The sequence below is a fragment of the Candida pseudojiufengensis genome (genome assembly GCF_024610245.1).
Source record: "Candida pseudojiufengensis strain CBS 10847 chromosome Unknown scaffold5, whole genome shotgun sequence".
Classification (NCBI taxonomy): Eukaryota; Fungi; Ascomycota; class Pichiomycetes; order Serinales; family Debaryomycetaceae; genus Lodderomyces; species Lodderomyces pseudojiufengensis.
The window spans coordinates 218024-243315 of record NW_026261528.1 but is presented as its reverse complement, the minus strand read 5'-3'; the positions used below and the strand labels follow the sequence as shown (position 1 = coordinate 243315).

The 25292-nt window shown below is 29.5% G+C and overlaps 13 protein-coding genes across 13 annotated transcripts; 7 read left to right on the top strand and 6 right to left on the bottom strand. All coding sequences in view use genetic code 12, as the record gives it.

Moving 5' to 3' along the window:
• Window positions 1–647: 647 nt before the first annotated feature.
• Window positions 648–3887, top strand: CRM1 (exportin; the record flags this gene model as incomplete). Its single annotated transcript, XM_051757094.1, has 1 exon — window positions 648–3887. The coding sequence occupies one exon, from the start codon at window positions 648–650 to the stop codon at window positions 3885–3887; it is 3240 nt and encodes a 1079-aa protein (XP_051614674.1).
• Window positions 3888–4310: 423 nt separating this feature from the next.
• Window positions 4311–5159, bottom strand: KGF55_002412 (mitochondrial 54S ribosomal protein uL3m; the record flags this gene model as incomplete). Its single annotated transcript, XM_051757093.1, has 1 exon — window positions 4311–5159. The coding sequence occupies one exon, from the start codon at window positions 5157–5159 to the stop codon at window positions 4311–4313; it is 849 nt and encodes a 282-aa protein (XP_051614673.1).
• Window positions 5160–5356: 197 nt separating this feature from the next.
• Window positions 5357–6031, bottom strand: MRPL6 (mitochondrial 54S ribosomal protein uL6m; the record flags this gene model as incomplete). Its single annotated transcript, XM_051757092.1, has 1 exon — window positions 5357–6031. The coding sequence occupies one exon, from the start codon at window positions 6029–6031 to the stop codon at window positions 5357–5359; it is 675 nt and encodes a 224-aa protein (XP_051614672.1).
• Window positions 6032–6258: 227 nt separating this feature from the next.
• KGF55_002410 (snoRNA-binding rRNA-processing protein) lies at window positions 6259–9024 on the top strand (the record flags this gene model as incomplete). Its single annotated transcript, XM_051757091.1, has 2 exons — window positions 6259–6738; window positions 7036–9024. 2 exons carry the CDS (start codon window positions 6259–6261, stop codon window positions 9022–9024), a joined length of 2469 nt encoding a protein of 822 aa, XP_051614671.1.
• A 466-nt stretch (window positions 9025–9490) lies between these two features.
• On the top strand, window positions 9491–12322 carry MCD4 (mannose-ethanolamine phosphotransferase; the record flags this gene model as incomplete). Its single annotated transcript, XM_051757090.1, has 1 exon — window positions 9491–12322. The coding sequence occupies one exon, from the start codon at window positions 9491–9493 to the stop codon at window positions 12320–12322; it is 2832 nt and encodes a 943-aa protein (XP_051614670.1).
• A 239-nt stretch (window positions 12323–12561) lies between these two features.
• Window positions 12562–14151, top strand: TRP3 (bifunctional anthranilate synthase/indole-3-glycerol-phosphate synthase; the record flags this gene model as incomplete). Its single annotated transcript, XM_051757089.1, has 1 exon — window positions 12562–14151. One exon carries the CDS (start codon window positions 12562–12564, stop codon window positions 14149–14151), a length of 1590 nt encoding a protein of 529 aa, XP_051614669.1.
• Window positions 14152–14359: 208 nt separating this feature from the next.
• KGF55_002407 (uncharacterized protein) lies at window positions 14360–14695 on the top strand (the record flags this gene model as incomplete). The annotated part of the gene is made up of 1 exon (XM_051757088.1): window positions 14360–14695. The coding sequence occupies one exon, from the start codon at window positions 14360–14362 to the stop codon at window positions 14693–14695; it is 336 nt and encodes a 111-aa protein (XP_051614668.1).
• An 84-nt stretch (window positions 14696–14779) lies between these two features.
• Window positions 14780–17104, bottom strand: DOA1 (Doa1p; the record flags this gene model as incomplete). Its single annotated transcript, XM_051757086.1, has 1 exon — window positions 14780–17104. One exon carries the CDS (start codon window positions 17102–17104, stop codon window positions 14780–14782), a length of 2325 nt encoding a protein of 774 aa, XP_051614667.1.
• Window positions 17105–17362: 258 nt separating this feature from the next.
• On the bottom strand, window positions 17363–18649 carry ADE12 (adenylosuccinate synthase; the record flags this gene model as incomplete). Its single annotated transcript, XM_051757085.1, has 1 exon — window positions 17363–18649. One exon carries the CDS (start codon window positions 18647–18649, stop codon window positions 17363–17365), a length of 1287 nt encoding a protein of 428 aa, XP_051614666.1.
• Window positions 18650–20317: 1668 nt separating this feature from the next.
• Window positions 20318–21418, bottom strand: IDH1 (isocitrate dehydrogenase (NAD(+)); the record flags this gene model as incomplete). The annotated part of the gene is made up of 1 exon (XM_051757084.1): window positions 20318–21418. The coding sequence occupies one exon, from the start codon at window positions 21416–21418 to the stop codon at window positions 20318–20320; it is 1101 nt and encodes a 366-aa protein (XP_051614665.1).
• Window positions 21419–22352: 934 nt separating this feature from the next.
• Window positions 22353–22829, top strand: KGF55_002403 (uncharacterized protein; the record flags this gene model as incomplete). Its single annotated transcript, XM_051757083.1, has 1 exon — window positions 22353–22829. One exon carries the CDS (start codon window positions 22353–22355, stop codon window positions 22827–22829), a length of 477 nt encoding a protein of 158 aa, XP_051614664.1.
• A 757-nt stretch (window positions 22830–23586) lies between these two features.
• KGF55_002402 (uncharacterized protein) lies at window positions 23587–24045 on the top strand (the record flags this gene model as incomplete). Its single annotated transcript, XM_051757082.1, has 1 exon — window positions 23587–24045. The coding sequence occupies one exon, from the start codon at window positions 23587–23589 to the stop codon at window positions 24043–24045; it is 459 nt and encodes a 152-aa protein (XP_051614663.1).
• Window positions 24046–24262: 217 nt separating this feature from the next.
• KGF55_002401 (uncharacterized protein) lies at window positions 24263–25216 on the bottom strand (the record flags this gene model as incomplete). Its single annotated transcript, XM_051757081.1, has 1 exon — window positions 24263–25216. One exon carries the CDS (start codon window positions 25214–25216, stop codon window positions 24263–24265), a length of 954 nt encoding a protein of 317 aa, XP_051614662.1.
• Between the last annotated feature and the right edge of the window lie 76 nt (window positions 25217–25292).

Sequence of the window (25292 nt, the reverse complement as noted above, 5' to 3'; positions counted from 1 at the left end):
TGTTGTTTTAGAATGTAAGAAATATAATCATAGGTTCAAATCTTTCGAATCACCATATCGTGTTATACAAATGGGGAGAGATCAGATCTAGCGGTCCTTATAAGAAAAACAACGGGATTTTACTGAGTTGAATGTTACTTGTAGTAGTTGATGTTTTTGTCAATGGTCCGTTGTAGAAGACAGGATAAATGTTATGTAGCTAATAGAGTGCACCAGACTCAGTGGGGTTTACTTTAAGATCAAATTGAGCTTGAACGTTTACCAATCATACTCGAGATAGTCCAGCAGACTATAATTGCAACGAATCAAGTCAGTTTTATCTTGGTAAACATGAAACTCTCAATCAAATATATTTGTTGTGTTATGAAGGAAAACAACAGAAAAAAATTATAAATGAACCAATACAATTTTAATACTTTGAGTAGTGAAGTAATCAAAAAGCAAAACAATCATATTTATTCAACAATTCACATACATTCACACTAGAATCTATACTCAATCAACTGACATAGAAGAGAATATACCATATACAGCACCAATCAACAATCATTATCATTGTCTATTCGAAATTAAATCAAATTCATTAAGTCAAGTATTTATATCAAACTAGGGATTAGACTGACACGTAAAAGTATAAATTGATCAAAATGGAGTCTATATTAGATTTCTCAACTGATTTAGATATTAAATTATTTGATGAAACAGTTGATGCATTTTATAAAGGTTCAGGTGAAAATCAAAAGAAAGCACAAACAATTTTAAATCAATTTCAAGAACATCCTGAATCTTGGAAATTTGTTGATAATATATTATCAAATTCAAATAATCCTCAATCAAAATATATTGCATTATCTTGTTTAAATAAATTAATTCAATATAGATGGAAAATTATACCTGATGATGAAAGAATTGGAATTAGAAATTTTATTGTTAATATGATTATTGCATTATGTAATGATGAAAAAGAATTTGAAACTCAAAGAGCTTTAATAAATAAAATTGATTTAACTTTAGTTTCAATTTTAAAACAAGAATGGCCTCATAATTGGCCCGAATTTATTCCTGATTTAGTAGCAAGTTCTAAATCTTCTTTTAATGTTTGTGAAAATAATATGATTATTTTAAAATTATTAAGTGAAGAAGTTTTTGATTATGGTCAAGAACAATTAACTCAAGCAAAAGCTCAACAATTAAGAATAAGTATGAAAAATGAATTTGAAAGTATTTTTAAATTATGTTATGAAATTTTAGAAAAAACTGATAAACCTTCATTAATTAATGCAACTTTAAATGCTTTATTAAAATATATTCAATGGATTCCATCAAATTATATATATGATACAAATATTTTAGAAATTTTAACAAATAAATTTTTAGCACCAGTTGATACAAGAACTATAACTTTAAAAGTTTTAACTGAAATTAATACTTTACCTGGAGAAAATGAAAAGACTTTATTATATTTTAAAAATACAATGGAACAAATATATCAAATTGTTCCAGTATCAACTAATTTAAAAGAAAGTTATAAAGTTGCTTCATCATCTGATCAATCATTTTTACAAGATTTAGCAATGTTTTTATGTTCCTATTTAAGTAATCATTTAAAAATTTTAGAAAGTCATGAACAAGCAAAAGAATTATTACAAAATTCACTTTATTATTTATTGGAATTATCAAGAATTGATGAAAGAGAATTGTTTAAAACTTGTTTAGATTTTTGGCAAGTTTTTGTTCAACAATTGTTTCAAGAAACAAGAGATTTACCACAACAAGAATTAAGCCCGATGATGCAATTGAGCTATGGTAATGCATTAAGAGCTGGTTCATCAGGTGGTGCGCCAGATCCAGCATTATTAGCAAAATTTCCTTTAAGACAACATCAATATTCTGAAATATTATCCAAATTGAGATTGGTTATAATTGAAAATATGGCCAGACCTGAAGAAGTGCTAGTTGTTGAAAATGATGAAGGTGAAATTGTACGTGAATTTGTCAAAGAAAGTGATACTATTCAATTATATAAATCAATGAGAGAAGTTTTAGTTTATTTAACACATTTGAATGTCATAGATACTGAACAAATTATGATTGAAAAATTATCTAGACAATTGGATGAAAGTGAATGGTCATGGCAAAATATAAATACATTATGTTGGGCAATTGGTTCTATTTCTGGTGCTATGAATGAAGATATGGAAAAAAGATTTTTAGTAAATGTCATTAAAGATTTATTGTCTTTAACTGAAATGAAAAGAGGTAAAGATAATAAAGCAGTAGTTGCTTCAAATATTATGTATATTGTTGGACAATATCCAAGATTTTTAAAAGCTCATTGGAAATTTTTGAAAACTGTTGTTAATAAATTATTTGAATTTATGCATGAAACTCATGAAGGTGTTCAAGATATGGCTTGTGATACATTTATTAAAATTACAAATAAATGTAAAAAACATTTTGTTGTAACTCAACAAAATGAAAGAGAACCTTTTATAAATGAAATCATTAGAGAAATACAATCAATTACAGAAGATTTACAACCACAACAAGTCCATACATTTTACGAAGCATGTGGTATAATAGTGAGTGCACAATCAAACAAAGAAGCAAGAGATAAATTATTGAGTGAATTAATGGCATTACCTAATATGGCTTGGTCAGCAATAATTCAACAAGCAGGTCAAGATCCAGCATTATTAACAAATACCGAAACTGTTAAAATTATTGCAAATATCATAAAAACAAATGTTGCAGTATGTAAAGCATTAGGTCCTGGATTTTATTCACAATTGGGATTTTTATATGTTGATTTATTATCATTATATAAAGCCGTATCACAAATGATTTCAGATTCAGTTGCTAAAGATGGAATTATTGCCACAAAGACACCAAAAGTAAGAGGTTTAAGAACCATTAAAAAAGAAATTTTGAAAATGATTGAAACTTATATAAATCAAGCTGATAATTTAGAAGAAATAGTAAGAGATTTAACTACTCCTTTATTTAATGCAGTATTAGAAGATTATAGTTCAAATGTGCCTGATGCTAGGGATGCGGAAGTATTGAGATGTTTGACGGCTTTGATTGCAAAAGTTGGTCATTTAATACCTGATGGGGTTGTTCTAATATTACAAAATGTTTTTGAATGTACATTAGATATGATTAAAAACGACTTTATTGAATATCCAGAGCATAGGGTTGAATTTTATAAATTATTAAGAGAAATCAATTCAAAATCATTCCAAGGTTTGTTACAATTATCTGGTGAAGCTTTCCAATCATTAATTAATGCTGCGTTATGGGCCTTTAAACATAATAATAGAGATGTTGAAGATAATGGATTAAATTTATCAATAAATTTAATAAAAAATGTTGAAGATTTAGGTGATACTCCATTTACAAAAGCATTTTATGAAAATTTCTATTTCCAAATTTTAGCTGATACTTTTTACGTATTTACACAACCTGATCATAAAGCAGGTTTTAAATTTCAAGCTCAATTATTAGCTCATTTAATTCATTTAGTTCAAGATAATGTAATTAAAAATCCCTTATATACACCAGATCAAGCACCACAAGGTACATCAAATCAAGAATTTTTAAAACAATATTTATCACAATTATTATCATCAGCATTTGATAATTTACAAGTTGAACAATTAAATAATTTTTTAAAAGTTGCAACAACAAATTATAATGATATTAATAAATTTAAAGCTACATTAAGAGATTTCTTAGTACAATTAAAACAATTTGGTGGTGATCCAACTGATTATTTATTTGCTGAAGATAAAGAAATGGAAAAATTAGAATTAGATCGAAGAAAAAGAGAATTAGATTCAAAAGTTGGTGGATTAATTAGACCGTCTGAAATGGATGACGATTGATTGTTAGTTGAACTTGTTAATATAATACATCCATAATAAATGGCAAATAAAAATTAAAATAGTACAATTTTGCTTTGAACTCTTGATAATGATTAGATCAGCACTATGTAGATTGAACAATTTTTGAACCGCGCACACGACTGACATGTTGATAAATTTTTTTTTTCACAACTGAATTTAAATTTACAGACTCTTCTTCTTTTCTTTCTTCTTTGTCATCAGAAGATCAATTTCATTGCGAACATGGTTCTTGTCTTTTCCCAGAACCATCCGGGAATTGTCTTACATTCGTCAAATGATGGCCTTTTTTTTTGGAATTTCAAGTCAGGTGATTTGATTTTTTAAAAAGAAAATTACATAATTGGAGATTACTATTGAATATAACATATCCCATGTCATTAAAGTTTTATGTACAAGACTTATTTACTCTCTAGCTAATTGATTTAACGATTTGCCGTAAAGTTTTAAAGCATCAGAAACTCTGACGATTCCTTTATTAGGACCTGGAATACAACCTTTTAAAATCAATATTCCTGCATCACCATCAACATGTAAAACTTCTTTATTGAAATCAGTCATATTACTTGTACCCATTCTACCAGGCATCTTCTTACCTGGTAAAACTCTACCTGGATTTTGATTACCACCCATTGCACCTGGAGTTCTATGAGCTTTAGAAACACCATGAGTTGCTCTTCCACCTTTGAAATTCCATCTTTTCATTACACCAGCAAATCCTTTACCTTTCGTTATTCCCTTTATATCTACTAATTGCCCAACTGCGAAATAACTTGCTTTCAATTCAGTACCTAATGGTAATAGGTTGCTAGAATCACGTACTCTGAACTCTCCAAATTTATGTTTTGGTGATACACCCGCTTCTTCAAACATTTTTAATTCATGTGGCCTTGGATAATTTTTTAATTTGTCTATAGTTCCTATGACATTTGCATCGTATCCATGCTCTTTTGAAGTTTTATGATCTATGACTTCACATGAGTCTATTTCTAATACAGTTGCTGGTATTTGCTCACCTTTTGCAGTGAACCATGTAATCATACCTTGTTTGATGGCAAATAATCCAGGTCTTTCCAATAATTGTTTTCTTTTATTACCTTCTTCTACTGTATGCTGTTTTGTTGTTGGTGATGTTTTTAATGATGTGATTGCATGTATAGATGTTATTTGTGCTGCATACCTTCGTATTATAGTATTTTGGAGGATTGAACTGGGCATGAACACATGATTATTTAGCTGCCTTAGACTGAACATGAGGGTTTTTTTGGTTATATGATTATGATTGATCTAAGTTGACTTTGTATTTTACAAAAATTTTTTTGGCAGTTTAATTTTTATTTTTCAGTTTGATAAATTCTCAAGATAATAAAATAGCCCACCGAAATTCGAAGATTAGAGATAAGGAATAAAGTACTTAGAGTCAGTGAATATATACATGTATTTGGGTAAATCTATTTGATCTTTCTTTCCTTCAAAACCACAGTCTCGCCATCAACAAATATACCTTTACCTTTATATGGTTCTGGTTTTTTAAACTCTCTGATTAAAGAAGCAAACAACTTCACTTTTTGTTTATCTATGCCTTCTATAATCAATCTAGCTGGATTGGGGCTTGAAACTTTTATCCCTTCAGGTACCACCAATTTTGGAGTATATGGGAATCCTATTTTTAATGCTACAACATCTTCACCTTTATCGTTTTTTTCCAAGATGGCTCTATAACCTGTTCCAACAAATTTTACTATTGATAAATGTCCTTCACTTGTCCCTATTATTGAATTTGAAATTAATGAACGTACGGTTCCCCATACTGATCGTTGAGTTTTATTGTTAGGTCTTTCTACCCTTATAGAAATGGTACTTTGATCATCTTTTGGATGCGTTATATTTACAAATTTGGGTATTTCAGTCCTCAATGTTCCCAAAGGACCTGTGACGACTACTTGCCTATCTAATATATATCTCTTGTTTCTTTTTGTAAATGATTTGCAAAACTCCACAGGAATTGATTCTAATGAATACGATATTCCTTCCAGTAGCTTCAATGGTTTTTTACCAATATTTGAAAGACATGATTGTGATGATGATAAGCAACGTGTTTGAATTTTCCCTAGATTTAGAAACATGAGTGGCTTTCAATGCTGTGCAGCTACTACTAGATCACTGCTTTGACAGTTGAAAAGTTTTCGAATATGAAAAATATTGAATTTTTATGGCTACCAAATTTTGTGATTTTGTACTCATTAGAATTTTGATTAAACCGTATCATTAAAACTCATCTCCATTTATCAATATCATTCACTATCATTTTAAAACAACTATTTAACATTCAGCTCATTAAATCTGTAGCATTATGGTTAGAGCACTTAAGCATCATGAAAAGAAGCTTTTGAGAAAAGTGGATTTCCTAGATTGGAAGCAAGATCAAGGACATCGAGATACTCAAGTAATGAGAACTTATCATATACAGAATCGAGAAGATTATCATAAATATAACAAAATATGTGGTGATATAAGAAAACTAGCGAACAGACTTTCATTATTAAAACCAACTGACCCGTTTCGTATAAAACATGAACAATTATTATTGGAAAAATTATACAACATGGGAATATTAGCTACAAAATCAAAAATAAGTGACCTAGAAAACAAAATAACCGTATCTGCAATGTGTAGAAGACGGATTGGAGTGGTGATGTGTAGGTTAAAAATGGCAGAAACATTAACAGATGCTATCAAATTTATAGAACAAGGGCATGTCAGAGTGGGACCAAATGTTATAACAGACCCAGCTTATTTAGTTACGCGGAACCTCGAAGATTATTTGACTTGGGTGGATTCTTCCAAAATCAAAAGAAACTTACTCAAATATAGAAATAAGATTGATGATTACGAATTATCATAAGAATATTTTTATAGAACATGTGTAGTTAAATAGGAACTGGTCATCTGGTAATTTGCCATCACCTCTACTTTCTTCGATTTGATTATATTTGAAGATGAATTGGACTCTTTAGTAACATCCGTAATTCTCTCGAAAGTTGTAAAAATTAGGTATGAATCAGATCAAAAAAAAAATAAGTCCACAAAACCTAACACACAACAAACATATTACCTAACAGAAAACTAGAGTAAAAGCTTGAAACCAGGTGATGAGATTCAGATTGACGATATCAAAATGACAGTTCCAAAACTTTCTCATTATCAAATACTAGGAGTGAGTCCAAATACTTCTTTCGAAGAAATTAAAAAATCATATCGTAAATTATCATTAAAATACCATCCAGACAAAACACCAGATACAAAACATCATGAGAAATTTAAAGAAATTAATGCAGCATTTGAAATTATCAGAGATTACAAGGACGTTAAAAAGAATTACACAAATGAACGTGCCTCGACGGCTGCATCAACTCAAACTTCATTCAGTTCCACTTTCCCATTCCGATCTTCAAGCACTAAAGAGCAAAACTCAGGAAGTCTGAGAACATACTTTTACACCAGATTTAGCCAAACCTTCTCATCTACACATTCACCAAATAATCCAAGTTTTTTTGCTCAAGAAAGCACAACTAAAAGCGACTATCCATATTTCCAGTTCTATCAAAAGTCACAAGAGCAGCAAAGACATGCAGCAGAAGCTGCAGCCAGACATGCAGAAAGATTAAAAGAGGAGATGGCAGAGCGAGTCAGAGCCGAAGCTGAGCATATTAGAAAAGAGCTGGAAGCTCGTGCAAGAAAAGCAGAAAAGATGGCACAGAGAGCATTTAAGACTCAGAATGAATATACCAAAGGAAGCGGTATTGATGATGATGATCCCGACATTGTTGAACTACCGTCCGATGCAGACACATTTTCACAAAAATCTCATAGAAAAAAATCATCTTCATCAAGGAATAAAAAAAAAGACACAGATTATCAATCAGCTAAAGAGAAAAGACGAAATTTAGAAGAAGCTGCAGAAATTGCAAATGAATACATGAAGGATAGTTTTGGTTTGAATGATGATGCTGAACAATTTTATCGAGACAATAGGCAGAAAAACACTTCAAATGTTGAGAAAGAAGAGTTTCAAAGTAGTAAATTTGATTCTGACCAAGCCACATCGCAGTCAACCAGAAATGGCAAAGATTCCGAACATCCAATTATACTCGAAGAGGAAATGAGCTCTTCGGAAAATGAGGACGAGCTGCAAGATGAAGCAAATAACTCTTTTATGAACGCACCAGATGCAACTACTGATCCAAATTCTTTCGAAGAAAATGAGGAAGTAAATACCAGATCCAACAAGTATAATGCTGACATTTTAAACGAGAATATTCAATTTAATGTTAAACCTAAAACAACTCCAAGGAGTAGCACGGCTTCGCCAATACGGACAAGCAGAGTAAATCCAATATCATTCACGTTATCTTCAAATCAGACTAAAACGAACCATGTTTGGCCACAACCAACCGCACCACATAAAAGATCAAAAGTATCTTCGACTAACCTACCGCCGTCTTCCTCGAGACAATCAGCATTTGATATGAATGGTTTTGATATAAAGGTTGGGGATATAGAGGATGTAAATTTTAACGAGATTTATGAAAGTTTACCTGACGATCAAAAACGAAAAACTAGACAATCAAATAATATTCAAGGTAATTCTGAAAGAAAATTTGATTACATTAATGGTAAATTGAAGGCTGATATACTATCCAAACCGCTCAACAAACATCCGGTGCATGGTCATTCATCCACATTCAACACCACACAATTAAGTGTTTTTGATTTGCACGCATCGCCGAAAGTTCATAACTTTACTGCTCCAAATCCACCTTCGATAAATTTAGATCCATCGACAATTACTGAAGCTAAGTGGTCAGAATATATTGAATCAATAAAGGATTATCAAAGTAAATTTCTACGATATAAAGAGGCGATTGTTAGATATCAAATGGAAAGGACTGAAAAAGACCTACTATATTCAAATCTTTTGGACCTGAATATGGGTGTTTACAACCAGTGTATAGCTAGAGATTTGGAAGTAGTCTCACAATTGAAAGATGCCACTTTAGCTTTTCATCAAGTTATGTCAATGTACGCGTTGAACAAAAAATGGTTTGGCGGGAAATAGGTATAAATATAAATACACTCGAAATAATTTTAAATTTCCTTGTGTATATGAAAATGTAGACTTGAAACACCAATTACTCTAAATTAATGGGCATAAAGGTGCCAAAAAATTCCATTATTTCATCATTTCTGGTTCATAGCTTGTTTGAAATTATTCAGAATTAAACCAAACATACGCAAAAATATTTGACTACAATAGTAGTTATCATTTGGTAGTAGTAGGTGCTATTTAATGACGTATTATTATCAAGACGCGATTTTTCATTTTCAATACAAATTCTATATACTTTTATGATGAAAGTGTCAATTTTTAGTTAAGAAAAAGGTACAGCTAAACTTAGCTTCTAACAAATAAAGAGGCAATGGATAAGAATAGACAGTTGCTTTTGATTGTCGGAGTTTTATTTCATTTTTTTTATCTATGGTCAATATTTGATATTTATTTTGTACTGCCTTTAGTACATGGCATGGATCATCATGTTTCAACATATGAACCACCAGCAAAAAGATTATTTTTGATTGTTGGAGATGGACTTAGAGCTGATAAGACATTCCAAAAATTGAAGCATCCAAGAACAGGAGAAACCAAATACTTGGCTCCATACTTAAGAAGTTTAGCATTAGGTAATGGTACTTGGGGTATATCAAATACAAGAATGCCAACAGAATCAAGACCTGGTCATGTTGCAATGATTGCTGGATTTTATGAAGATGTTTCTGCAGTCACGAAAGGTTGGAAGGAAAACCCTGTTAACTTTGATTCGTTTTTCAACCAATCTAAACACACCTATTCTTTTGGAAGTCCTGATATTTTACCCATGTTTGCCTATGGTGATGGTGTAGTTCCTGGTAGAATTGATGTGTGCATGTATGGACATGAATTTGAAGATTTCACTTCAAGCTCAATCGAATTGGACTCATTTGTGTTTAAACATTTCGATGATTTATTGAGAAACTCAACAACCAATAAAACTTTGGAAAACGAATTGAAGCAAGATGGTAACGTATTTTTTTTGCACTTATTGGGCCCTGATACAGCAGGTCACGCATACCGTCCTTATTCAGCCGAATATTATGAGAATATTGAATACATTGATGATATGTTGGAGAAAGTCGTACCACAAATCAATGATTTCTTTGGTGACGATAAAACTGCTTTCGTATTTACTGCTGATCATGGGATGTCTGATTTTGGTTCACATGGTGATGGACATCCAGATAATACAAGAACACCTTTAATTGCTTGGGGTGCCGGTGTAAACAAACCCGTTCATCTTAAGAATATGCAAGATGCTGAAAAACAATTGAGAAAACAAGATCCTGTAAAGAGTGGGTATGAAGCAACATATTTTGATACATGGGAGTTAGATCATTTAGTGCGAAACGATGTAAATCAAGCCGATATTGCATCACTCATGGCTTATTTAATTGGAGCAAACTACCCCGCTAATTCTGTGGGTGAATTACCATTGAGCTATATTGATGCAGAGCCTCATTTGAAAATCAAATCATTATATGCAAATGCTTTGGCCATTGTGGAGCAGTACATCGTGAAGGAGCAAGAAGTTTTAAGTCATCAGTTCAAATTTAAACCATTTGAACCATTTACTACTAAATCAATCCAAGATTACCAAAAGGAAATTGAAAGTCTAATTGAACTTTTGACATATGGTTCGGATGAAAATGTGGAAAAACTTGCAATTGAAGTTACAGAAGAATTAATGAGAAAAGCACTTTCTGGTTTGACTTATTTGACTACCTATAATTGGTTATTGCTCAGAACTGTAGTTACATTTGGTTTTTTTGGTTGGATTATTTTTGCCTTCATATTATTTTTAAAGTTATTCATCTTACATGATGAAGAGGCTCCAAACACCGACAAAAGATCTAATTCAATAATTTTATTAGGCTCATTCTTGACGCTTGGATCATCAATTGCATATTTGTTATTTTATCAAGATTCACCATTTAATTATTATATGTATGCTGCATTTCCAGTATATTTTTGGTATACAATTTTAAATGAAAGAAGATACTTGATCGATGGATTAGATATTTTGTTACATGGAGTCGATTGGAAAACCAAAATCTTAATATTGATCTCGTTTATCGGTATGTATGAAGGTATTACTTATGGATTTTTTGAAAGATACATTTTCTCCGTGATCTTCCTTATCGTTGGAATATATCCGTCGTTGGTACTGGGTTCAGAGAAAATATCAGGTTTGATGAAAATAATATGGTTCTTCAGTTGCTTATTCATGTGTATTTTCACAAATCTTGATCCAATTAAAGTTGAGAATTTACTATTAATAAATGTTGGATCAATATTAGCTTTTATCATCAGTATCACAGGTTTCAATGCTATTCAGAAACGAAATTCGAACTTAACAAGTGTTCAAAAAGTGTTGATCAATTTGCAAATACTCACTATTCCCTTAATTACCTATGCTACAGATGTATCAATTGTATCTTTACAATCTAGAGCTGGTCTTCCATTGTATTCACAAATTTTAGGTTGGGTCTTATTCATTTTTTCCTTGGTTGTTTTTCCTTTATTACATTCATTATTCCCTTCAAAAGATTATAGATTCAGATTATTGATGATCTTTTTGACATTTGCACCAACATTCATCATATTAACAATTTCTTTTGAATTGTTGTTTTATATTGGATTTTCCTTGATTTTGCTACAATGGTTGTCAATAGAGGAATTATTAAAAGTACCACATCTGGAGATTATTAAATCTCAAGAAGAAACTGGTAGACTTCCTAAAGGGTACTGGTTACAAGTTATTAGAATTGCAATCATTGGGTTTTTCTTTTTACAATTGGCATTTTTTGGAACTGGTAACATTGCCTCAATTTCATCTTTTTCATTAGATTCAGTATACAGGTTGATTCCAATTTTTGATCCTTTTTCAATGGGAGCTTTATTGATGATAAAATTAATTATCCCATATGTTCTTTTATCTACTTGTTTGGGTATAATGAATCATCAATTAGAAATTAAAAAATTTACCATTTCAACGCTAATTATTTCAACTAGTGATTTCTTGTCATTGAATTTCTTCTTTTTGGTAAGGACGGAAGGTTCATGGTTGGATATTGGGGTTTCCATCTCAAACTATTGTTTAGCTATATTGTCATCGTTGTTCATGTTAATTTTGGAGTTAGTTAGTTCGGTAATGTTACATGGAGTTGAATATGTGAATACTCCTAGAAAATTAGATTACGAACCGATTAGTAATAGACTTAGAAACAAGGAGAAGGTTGAATTTATAGAGCTCAAAGAATGAGTTTGGCTAATTTTATAGAGTCTTCATGAAGATAAATAAAAGTTATTGATTTTAGTTTTTTAAGTAGTTTAGTATTTTGGTCTTGAATGTATTAAGATCTCTCTATGATTTAGCGGAATATTTATATCGGTGGTGACTCAACCCAATTAGGCACTTTGTGCAACAAAACTATTAGAGTGAAAAACTTGAAAATTGATTAAACCTTTATAAAAAATCATTCATATACCATTCACGCCGGAATGCATGCAGTAACCAAAGATGAAAAGAGACATGTATTAATGATAGATAATTATGATTCTTTTACATGGAATTTATACCAATATCTACATCAGTCCTCAAGATGTGGCAAAGTAGATGTTTACAGAAATGATAAAATAGATATTTCTACAATAGAGAATGAAATAAAACCAGATATCATATTCATATCTCCTGGTCCAGGTCATCCATTAACAGATTCTGGAATTTCTAGTGATGTTATCAGATATTTTAAAGGAAAACTACCAATCTTTGGAGTTTGCATGGGTCAAGAATGTATATTCGATGTATTTGGTGGAGATGTTTCATACGCGGGAGAGATAGTTCATGGTAAAACCACAACAATAAAGCATGATGGGAAAGGAATGTTTGAAGATGTACCTCAATCAGTAGCTGTTACTAGGTATCATTCTTTGGCAGGTACTGAAGCTACATTACCTGATGTTTTAGAAGTTACTGCAGTTACTGAAACTCAACCAAATGTAATAATGGGAGTCAGACATAAGGAATATACGATAGAGGGGGTTCAATTTCATCCGGAATCTATATTGACTGAATCAGGTCAATTAATGATTGACAACATATTGGGAGTATATGGAGGAACATGGGAAGAAAATAATGAAATAAAATCAAAGCTACAAAATGAAAAGAAGGCAAATAAATTTGGTAAAGGTGAAAACATTTTAAAAATAATATATGAAAAGAGAAAAGAAGACTATTCCATAATAGAGAACTTACCAGGCAGATCGTTTGAAAACTTGGAAATTGCATTGTCATTAGGTATAGCACCACCGGTTATAAATTTTTATGATAGACTAAAGTACACACAAGATGAATTACATCAAACAATTATATTGTCAGAATTCAAAAGAGCAAGTCCTTCGAAAGGTGATATTAATGTAAAGGCACACGCTGGGAAACAAGCATTGACTTATGCCATTAACGGATGCTCAACTATCTCAATCTTAACTGAACCAAACTGGTTTAAGGGGTCATTAGAAGATTTGTCATTAATACGTAAAGTGATTGAATGTCCCGAAACCAAAGAAATAACAAATTACAAAAGACCAGCAGTTTTAAGGAAGGAGTTCATATTTAATAAATATCAAATTCTTGAGGCAAGATTAGCAGGTGCAGACACAGTTTTATTGATCGTTAAAATGTTGAACGACTATAGCTTGTTACAAGAATTATACTCATACTCATTGGACTTAGACATGGTACCTTTAGTTGAAGTGAACGATGCTCCAGAACTTGCTCAGGCATTAACACTATCTTACAAAGGTGATATAAGTGAGCCATTAATAATTGGAGTAAATAATCGTAACTTGACCAATTTTGATGTTGATTTGAAAACCACTAGTTCCTTAGTTGATCAAGCCAAAAATAAAAATACTAATGGTAGAAAAGGGGAAGTTTTAATTTTAGCATTATCTGGTATTACAACAGTTGATGATGTTAAAAAATACAAATATGAAGATCATGTCGATGGATTTTTAATTGGAGAAAGTTTGATGAGAGCTGAAGCAAGAGGTTTGGCCGACGAATTTTTAAATGATTTATGCAACTGCTAATTTTTTGATGTTTTCAAGTGTATATAGAGCATAAAATTAAATTTATACGTACTTATTCAGTTTACTAAATGTTATAGATCTCGATATAATTTTAGTGTTAGTGCGGCTTGAACTTTTGTATAGAATTTTTAAATCACGAACGCGTAATAAAATTCATTTCAATATACACATAGCACACACCAACTCATATATTCACATAATCAACATCATGGATGCTCCTACAAAAAGAATAAATGCTCCTTTACTCCAAGCAAATCAAAACAAATTAGTAAGAATAATTGGAAAATGTGAAGAATATAATCCAGCATCACAAGAAGCTACATTAATAAGTAATGGATCAATAACTTTAGATTTATCAGCTGTATCATCAGATCACCAGGACCTATTAGAAGTAAATAAGATATATGAAGTGTTGGGGAAGGTAGCTAATGATACTTTAAAAATCAACGTGTATTCGATTATAAAATTTACTGATAATACAAATTTAAAAGCTGCTGAAAAATTAGTTGAATTAAGTGCTAGAGCTCCGGAGTTATTTAGTTAAATTTTTATGCCTATATATATATATGTTTTGGATCATCAATTACTTCTATAAAATGCAAATGTATTAACTTCTAAAAACTATTTTTCAAAAAATATTCTCCAAATCTGTCTTTAAAGTTTGAAATCTAGTTTCGTTTCCATAATTTTCTAAAGCTTTATTTAACCATTCAGGAGCTTTACTATTTTTACCATAAGCTTCACTGAATTTGAAGTTTCCATAAGCGATTAATAATCTATAAGCAGCTTCATTTGAAGAACCAATAATTTGCAGACCTACAGAATTTATTAATTGTAAAATAGGTTTTGCTGATTCTTCTGATCTTACTTTTAATCCAGTAGTTTTGAGTTGAACAACAGATAAATTGTATATGAATGTGGCCAATGAAACTATGGCTGATGAATATAACTTATTAGTAGTATCGATGATATTACATTTGTTTAAAATTAATTTCAATATTTCTTCAAATATTTCATTATATTGATATAATGATGAGTTAGTTCCAACAGGATCCATATATGCTTGAATAAATCCAGCACTATTTATAAAATTACTCAAAACTTTTAATACCATCATTAATAACGCAGAATTTGAAGGTCCAATTGCTGTTAAACCTGCTATTATTTCATTATTTATAGTTTCAGTTGGTGATTTTTCATGTAAAAAATCAACAGCAGTAACTTTAGGAATACTTAATCTTAATAAATCAAAACCAATTAATTTTGAATTAACATCCCAATTTGCTATAATTTGAAGAGCATAATCAGAAATAATTTCAACAGCATCTTGAGATGATAAATCTGATAATAAATCATTTATATGTTGTATATCATCATCAACAAATTTATCTTTTGTCTGATTGGCATTTAATTTCTTTAACCCATTTATTATTGAATCCTTTTTGAACTCTTTAAACAATATGAATGCTTTTTCAGGAATAACCAGTAAAGTTTTTGATTTTCGTTGTTCTCTAACATAAGCATCAGAATAAGGATCAATCGTTCTTTGAGGTTCCCCAGTTTGTGTGGTTGGTGCAACATTTTCATCAAGTTTTGCTCCTTCAGTATTTTTCTCTAAAAATTGAACTACTTCCTCAGTATAAGAACTTGGTAATTCATTATCTGCAAGGAATTTTTCAGCAACAACATATGGATTTTCATTTAAATTATAAGGTAATTTTAAAGGTGGTTCACCATCTTTAATATCAACATCAAAAACATAATCATACATTTTACCTTGATATTCCTGTTTTTTACCTGATTTCGAAGCTCCTCCAACTACATCTCCAATTTTATGCCATTCACCACCTGACCATTGATGAGCTTCAATTGTTCCATCGTTTGTTTTTACCATTATAGTAGATCCTTCATTTTTACCTGGTTTTTGTAAAACATCGATTCCTGGAATGTCAGTTTTCTTTAAATCATCTAATGACTGTTCAGATATAGAAGAAGATTGAACAGCTTCAATAAATTTTTTAATTTCACTTTCAGAAGCAATTCGTTCTGGATCTTGTGTGAATGTACGTATTAGGTTATCAGATCCCCCGACAGCAAAATCATTGCCTTGTTGAAATGTAGTTACGCACCAAACGGATATACATGGCAATGTAATAACTTGTGAAACCTTTCTAGCGTTCAAATCCCATACCCTTACTGTTCTATCTTCACCAGTAGATACTAAGTTTCCATTTGACAATAGTGCTAAATCATAAACAAAAGAATCATGTCCAACCAAAGTCGCTATGTTAGATCCTGTGTTTAAGTCCCATATTTTGATTGTTCCATCATTTGAACTTGATACAAATTGATTTGATCCCGGTAAGACTAGTAATTTTCTCACTACATCCAGATGTCCAATAAATTCTCTTACTACATGATCACCATGCCATAGTTTTATAGTCTTATCAGCTGATGCAGTGATATATTTATCTTTTTCAATTATTTTACAATCCCAAACTGATGATTCATGTTTTTTTAAAATATATTTGGGTATAAATTCATTTAAATTCCAAACAATTGCAGTTCCATCCCATGAGCTAGATATTAACTCATTATTTTTAAAATTCATGGCACATACATTACCTTGATGACCAATTAATTGATATTTACTATCTTGATCAAAATTATCATTTAAATCACTTAAATATATTATTGCATCTTGTCCTCCACTAGCTATTAACTTTTCCCCATTTTCACGTTCTATAACAGCAGTAGAGTTTATGAATGCTTTTGATGGAGAATTGAAAATTATTGTTGAATCATTAGATGTAATATTCGGATTATTCCATACTCTTGTAGTTGAATCTCTTGAAACTGAAATTAAAACTGGATTTGAGTCAATTGTTGTGTTAGCCAAACTTTTGACATCTTGTTCATGCCCCAGTAGAGTTGAGCTCAATCTATAAGTCATAGTTGATGCAATGAGAATAACTTTATTGAAAGTAAGACTGAACTTAAAGCCTTAAAAGTGGCGAGTTGATATTCAATGGTTTTACGTATATGCAGTCTGTTGATTTGAATTTTTCACCAAAGTAAACTCACACTTCAAAAAATCTAACAATATGTTTATATATCTATTTCTAAATTTATAATCTATAGACGCAGTTCATAAAGGGGTTAAAACAAAGTTTATAAGAAGGAAAAGCAGTTGATTAAGCATTAAAGGGATTTAAATAGCCTTTTCCAACATCGATTCTCTACCTGGACCAGTACCAACCCATTGAATAGGAACGTTTAAATAATCTTCAATAAATTTTAAATAATTTTTAGCATTTTCAGGTAATTCTTCATATTTTTTAATTTTAGTAATATCAGTTTCCCAACCTGGAAATTTTTTATAAATAACTTCAACATTTGCAACATCAATTAAATCAGCTGGGAAATATGTAATTTCTTTTCCATTTAATTTATATGCAACTGCAACTTCTATTTCTTTAAATTTATCTAAAACATCTAATTTAGTAATATTCAATGATGTATAACCATTAATTAAAGTTGAATATTTCATAACAACTAAATCTAACCATCCACATCTTCTTTTTCTACCTGTAGTAACACCATATTCAGCCCCAACATCTTGTAAAGTTTCACCAACTTCATTTAATTGTTCAGTTGGAAATGGACCTTCACCAACTCTAGTTGTGTAAGCTTTTACAACACCATATATTTTTTTAATGGTTTGGGGAGGGATACCTAACCCAGTTAAAACTCCACCAATACCAGTTGAAGAAGAAGTAACATATGGATAAGTACCAAAATCAATATCCAACATTAAAGCATTAGCACCTTCAACTAAGATTTTTTTCTTTTGTTGAATTGCTTTATGCATAAATTCAACAGAATCAACAACAAATGGTTTTAATTCTTCTCTATATTTTTCATATCTTGCTAATTCTCCTTCAAAATCATAATCAAATTCTCCATATCTTTTCTTTCTTGAATCAATTAATCTCATATATCTAGTTTTAAATTCTTCCCATGAATCTGGGTTAGAATTAACTAAATGATGAACTCTAATACCCGATCTTGAAGCTTTTGTTGAATAAGTTGGACCAATACCCTTACCAGTTGTACCAATAGATTTTTTATTTTCAGATAATTCAGCTTCTTTTAATTTATCAGTTCTTTGATGAAAATCAAAAACTAAATGAGCTCTTGAACTTATGAATAATCTATCACGACAATTTAATCCTTTTGATTCAATATTTTTTAATTCTTCAAAAAATGATGGAACATGAATAACAACTCCAGATCCAACTAAATTTTGACATTTTGGATTAACTAATCCAGAAGGTAACATATGAAAATCAAATTTTTTACCATCAACAACAATAGTATGTCCTGCATTATTTCCACCTTGACATCTTGCACAAACATCTATATCATCACATAATAAATCAACTAATTTTCCTTTACCTTCATCTCCCCATTGAGCTCCTAAAACAACGTCACACATCTTTATTTCAAAAATGGATGGATAGTCTTGTGAATACAGACAAACTTTTAAATTAATATATAACTTAGTATATATAATCTAAAGGTTGAACGATTGAAATCGTTAAGAAAAAAAGAAGTCCAAAAAATGTGAAAAAAAATTTAATGAAATTGAAATTGTTTTATTTCGAGTCATTGAGAGAGATTTTGACTAACCAATAAAAAAAAGAAATAAAGGATTATTTTAAATTGAAATTTTCATATAATCAGTAAAAGAAACAAAATTATTGTGAAGTGTTGTGATGGTATGAATTTACTTTCAAAGACGTGATGGGAAAGTTCATTATGAGATTCAAGCATGGTGTTTAGATGGTATAAAGATTGGCTAAGTTTTAATTGTGAATAATTTGTCGAATGAATGACAAAGGATTGGATTTATTTTGAGTTGTGCTAAGCTTAGAGTTCATCGTTTCCGATAAATAATTTCAAGCTTCTTCCACTGTCACACGATTTGATTTCCCATATGAATTCCGAAGCCATACATCAATTTATAACGAGGTTGAAATATTGACTCGCTGGTAATTTTTGGTTACATATAAAGCAGTTTTGATTGTCAGTGGTATAGGTTAAATAAATTTAATAAGTTTGGATGTGGAAGAGATATACTGGTAATTAACTGTACTTCACCGAATTCAAGCTAGTTTCATCTATTATACCGAAAGTTAACTCAAGCCTAGCCTAATTAGAGAATCGTTGAATATAGGCACAGAGATCTTTTTGCTCCCACAGGATCTATGTCATGATCCCCCGGACATAGATCCTGTTGGAGCTAAAAGATCCTAGATTTATTCGATGCATCTAACCCAGCACAAATCAATTTAAATCAATGCTTAAAACGGTACTTTGGTATTAACGGGAACAGAAAGATAAACATCATTGTGGTCATTTCTCATCACTCAAATTAAACAACTTTATCTAATCTTACAATTCTTGTAACTTTTGCTAGGTATCAAGCGGACAACACGTCGCCTTTTTGGTCATCAGATTTAAAGGTATAGTCGATACTCCACCAAACATAGTCAACACCGGAGGTATAGTCGATATTCCACCAAATATAAAACCAATATTCGCCAAATGGGTACATTACCTACAAAGCTGATGACGAAAAAGATGACGCGATTTTGATCCTAGCAGAGTCAGTGCACCTACTTACGAACCTATCGACAATATATTTCTAATAGTAGAGAAACAAAGAAAAGAAGGATTGAGTCCCCAAAACTACATTCCTTGCTCTTTCAACATCATGCAACAGGGCAAGGATTAGATCAGTAACTACTAAACTTAAATTCTATTTATACTAATGACATAGTCAGGGATGACGATAGATTAATTGATTCAATCTTGATGAATTTAGGCTAAAGGTGAGGTTCAAAATGAATATCTATTCTCCTGATGGTAACTTAAAAGATTTGAAGATTAGATCTGGTCACATAAATCATTACCTAAGAAGTCTAAATTTTAAACATCTACTCAGATTTAGAATAACAATACAAAGTAAAAGAATAGCAGCTTTCGAACTTTAATCTCTAAAATAAAAAATTGTCTTTTATTTTATATTAAATTATCTGTATCTTCTATCAATTAATAATAAACATTGGGAACTAAATAAATGTTATTAATAAACAATTGTTTAAGCTAATAATTTATCAATAATAGCATCTGTAAATTCAGTAGTTGAATTTGATCCACCAATATCTTTAGTTCTAACTTTACCATCAGCAATAACATCATAAGTAGCTTTTGAAATTTTATCAGCTTGATCATTTAAACCTAAATGTCTTAATAACATAGTAGCAGATAAAATCATAGCAGTTGGATTTGCAGAATTTTTACCTTTAATATCTAAACCAACATGTCTACAACCTGGTTCAAAAACAGCATATTCTCTACCAAAATTAGCACCAGGAACTAAACCTGGACCACCAATTAAAGCAGCACCAATATTTGATAAAATTGAACCATATAAATTTGGAGTTACTAAAACATCAAATTGTTGAGGTTTTGCAACAGCTTGCATAGAAGCATTATCAACAATTAAATCATTAACTTCAATTCCTTTATAATCTTGACCAACATCTTTAACAGTTTGTCTAAATAAACCATCACCTAATTTCATAATATTTGCTTTATGAATAGCAGTAACTAATTTTCTATTATTTTTCTCAGCAAAATCAAAAGCAAATTTTGCAATTCTTTCTGATTTAAATCTTGTCATAATTTTTAATGATTCAACTACTCCTGGATATGATTGATGTTCTAATCCAGAATATTCACCTTCAGTATTTTCTCTAACTAATGCAAAATCAATTCCATCAATTATACCTTTTACACCTGGAATATTTTTAATTAAAACTAATGAAGCATAAATATCTAATTCTTTTCTTAAAGCAACATTTAAAGATTTTCCTGATTTATCAGTTGGAGTATATAATATACCTTTTAAACCAACTTTATTTCTTTTTAAAGATTCAACAGCTTCATCAACTCCATGATTTTTTCCACTTTCACTTTCAACACCACTAACTTCTACAACTTCCCAATCAATTGGTACGTTTTGTGATTTGAATATGGTTTTAACAGAATCAGTAATTTCTTGACCTGCTCCATCTCCTGGAATTAATGTAACAGTATATCTACCACCATATTTTTTTGGTAATACTGATTCTGGTGATGCAAATGTAGCTAATGAACGAATAGCAGATCTTTGAGCAATGATGGTTGTTCTAAGCATATTTATGAATTGGATAAGTAGAATTGGTGATTTGTATATTTTTTATAAGAAATGAATAGTTAAAGTCCTTAGGTTTTAAATTTAAATTGATTTGATGAAAATAAATTTTCTCATTAAAATTAATTCAACTACTGTTAAGAAAAGAAATTTTTGTACTTACAATTTAACATGATGTGTACACAGAGATACATTGATTGATTTGAAAAAGATATAAATCTCTACTGTGTTCATTATTGTATGAATTCATTAGTTCATATAGATCTCCAATGTTTTATCGATACGAATTATGTGTCCTTGATTCTTATATCTTAGAACATCGTCTGATGAGATCTTCTCTTAAATCTTCATTAAAAATTGACACGATAGAACGAAAGAATTAAATTTTTACTCCGAAAACCACACAAAATTAAAACAGTATTACAAAAAGAAGATGTTTCAATATCAACTATACCTTGTTCAATCATGGTAATGAGAGGTTGACTAGCATCAATTTCAAAGAAGGTTCAGTAAAAAATAAATCCTGTTGATACTCTGCTAAAGGAGAAAATGCATTAATCTCATCGAATTATTGAAATGAATACTTCTGTTACATTTACTCAAACATCGGCTTTATAAATTTAGAAATATTATTTTTGAATTTAGTGTATATTTTTTATTTTCTTTGAAGAGAGCTTTCTATTTGAATTGTGTTATCTCTCTATATGAGTTCGAGTCCGAATTTAATTAACCTTAAATATTATATTTCATATGTTGAAATACTGGAATATAATTGGTTAATAAAATAAACTCATCCGTAATTGGTAGCATTTTAAGTTTAATAAATAAAAAGTCCGACGGATAAATTACTACGAAGCCGCATTGATTACCTAATTAATACTTTGTAAACTCTATCAAAGATTATTTTTATCATCACTATTTTTATAGCCATATCAGAATGAATAAATCAACTAAATCGGCAATTTCAAGCTTGTTATGCTTGAGTCTTGCTTCATGTTCAATCGATACAATTCCAATTGATTCAATAGATATTGAAGATATACTGGAAATAAATCAAAATGAAAAATTATATAATCAATTGAAATTATATATAAATTTAATAATACCTCAACAATTTAAACAATATCAAATTATAGGATTTTTTATATTAACATTATTACAATCTCAATTATTTAAAACTTTATCAAAAATTTATAAAAATCGACCTAGAGAAATTGATGGTATTCAAGAAAGTTTAAAATTTGAATTTTTTAAAAATATTTTTGAAAGTTTTATTTGGATTTTATTTATTGTTTCAATCTTGATATATTATAATTGGTTTGAAAATTTAAAACCATATTGGATTTTATTTCTTTATCCTGTTATAAATATATTTTTGATATTAGCTTTCTTGGTTGTGAGATTTACAAACTAATGGTAAAGTGAATGATCTGGAACTTAATTCGACTTCGAAAGTATTGTTTTGAAAATAACTTCCAACTTTGACATGACTTTAAACATAATCAGTGAGTAATTGATAATTTAAGATGATACATTTAAATTCAATTAGAGATTTTTGTCACTTCAGTTCTGCATAACATCTTAACAGCAAGGTAAAAGAGAAAACATCCAAAAATCTTAACTTGTGGATTTAAAGTTATCATTGATGAGTTAATGCGATTAGAGAATGAGCATTTTAGGACAATCAAAATATGTGGATTAAATTTAGTGGTATTAAATACTTACCTTTGAAATGTTAAAACTGTAACAAATTATTGGAGATTGTCAGAGTTTCACATTTACTGAGGATATATATGGTATTTGCTTTTTTAAAAAGATCTAAATATCATATCAATGTTGATCACTAGTTGTTGATACTACAAATATGGTGTTGGTTCTTAAACTAAATGATGTAAAACGTTTTCAATTGTCATAATAGCTATTCAATAAAAAAGTCTCTTGAGTTTAAGCTCATGAGGTAGTGGACATATTTTATTGGTGAATGAATGTGTTTCGTAATGTTGAATGACGACATATGATGGAATAGTTGTAGTTTGGATATTCACAGATAGATCTGAACCTGCATATTAGAACTTCGTAAAATATCAACTCTTTTCTAAAACAATCTTTAATATAATTTCAACTTTACTTCAACCAAAATCTACCTCTCAATTACTAAAAACAGATAAAGAATGTCAATTTCATCAAAATCATTACCAACATTTAAACAAATATATAGATCAATATCAAAAGAATTATTAATATATGAAAATAAAACAATTGAATTAAATTCTAAAAATGAAAATAAAAAATTAATAACATATTATAATTATTTAAAACAAAATGCAATAAAAAATGGTAAAACAAATGAAGTTAACGAGCTAAATGAAAAATTAAAGAATCTATCATCTCAAACAACTCATAAAAACAAAGAATTAAAAGATTTAAATTTATTAAATAATATTATAGATGATAAAATTGGTATAAATAATTCTTATGAATTAAATAATTTAAATAATGTATTAATATATTTAAAAAATCAAAGAGAATATTTTGAATTGTTGATAAGATATAATCCTGGTTTAATTTTTGATCAACAAGAAAATGTTCAAAAATCTGCTAATAGAGTTGGATTAGATGTACCTCAATAAAGAAATTTTGAAAAATTTCGTAGGATTGAAACCGGAGAAGAGAGAGTAACTAGAGATAGTTTTCAAAGACGTGATGAATAATGTTTGTTTTGATGATATTTAACTTTAATCGGATTTTAATAATACAAGAATAATGATACATAAATTCATACAATTTTTTTAAATAGTGAATTGAAAAATGGTTGATAAACTTATTCCATTGACAATTGAACGAATCTTAGTTTAATCTTCTTCTTCTAAAGTTCCTAATTTCCCCATTGATACCACCACCAACTAATATTTCATCTCTCATTAAATCATCATACATTTCTTCTTCCTCTACTTCCTCCCCTTCATCATCATCAAAAGATCTTTTACACTTATTAACCATTAAATTACAATCATTTAATTTAATTTCAACATTTTCAAAATAAAATTTTTTTAAATTTTCAATAATTAATAAATCATCATAATAATTGAAATTAAAATCATTTATACTTGGTCTTTTTAATTTTAAAAATTTAAAACTATTTGTAAAATTAAATTTATAATTATCCATTATATAACTAATTAAAACTCCTGTTGATAAATTTAAATTACCATCTTCTGACACCACCAATATTTGTAAATTTTGATTAATTAATTTAAATATTGAAATTAATCTTATAATTTTAAATAATTGAATTTTTAAATTTAAATCATTTAATATGGGTGTTTTGATTTGGAAACTTTTATGTTGAGGTAATTTATAAATTAAATTTTTTATAGGAGAATTTAAATAAAATGAATTTATATAATTTTGTAAAATCTTGTTAAATTTTGAAATAAAATTTTTAATTAATTCATTCTGTTGTTGTTCTTCTTCATTAATTTTAAATGATGGATCTAAACTTAATATCAAAATATCTGATGAAATTGATACATTTTTTGAATTTTCAACAAGATTTAAAAATTTCATTGTTGTTCCACAATTTATTATAACTTTAACATTACTATTTGTTATAAAACTTGTATTATTTGTCGATGATTCATTTATTAATGATTGATATGGTCCTAACCATACATTTGGACAAATTTCTTGTGGTACCTCTGGATTAAAGAATGATGATGTGTTGTCAATTGGTGCATTACAATAATGGAATTGGTTTTGTTGATTGAATCCTTGTTGTTGTTGTTGTTGTTGTTGAAACATTTTGTGGTTGTAATTTTTTGCAACACTTTTTTCGAGTTGAAGTTTGTGATTTTTAACGCCAAAATTTAATTAGTTA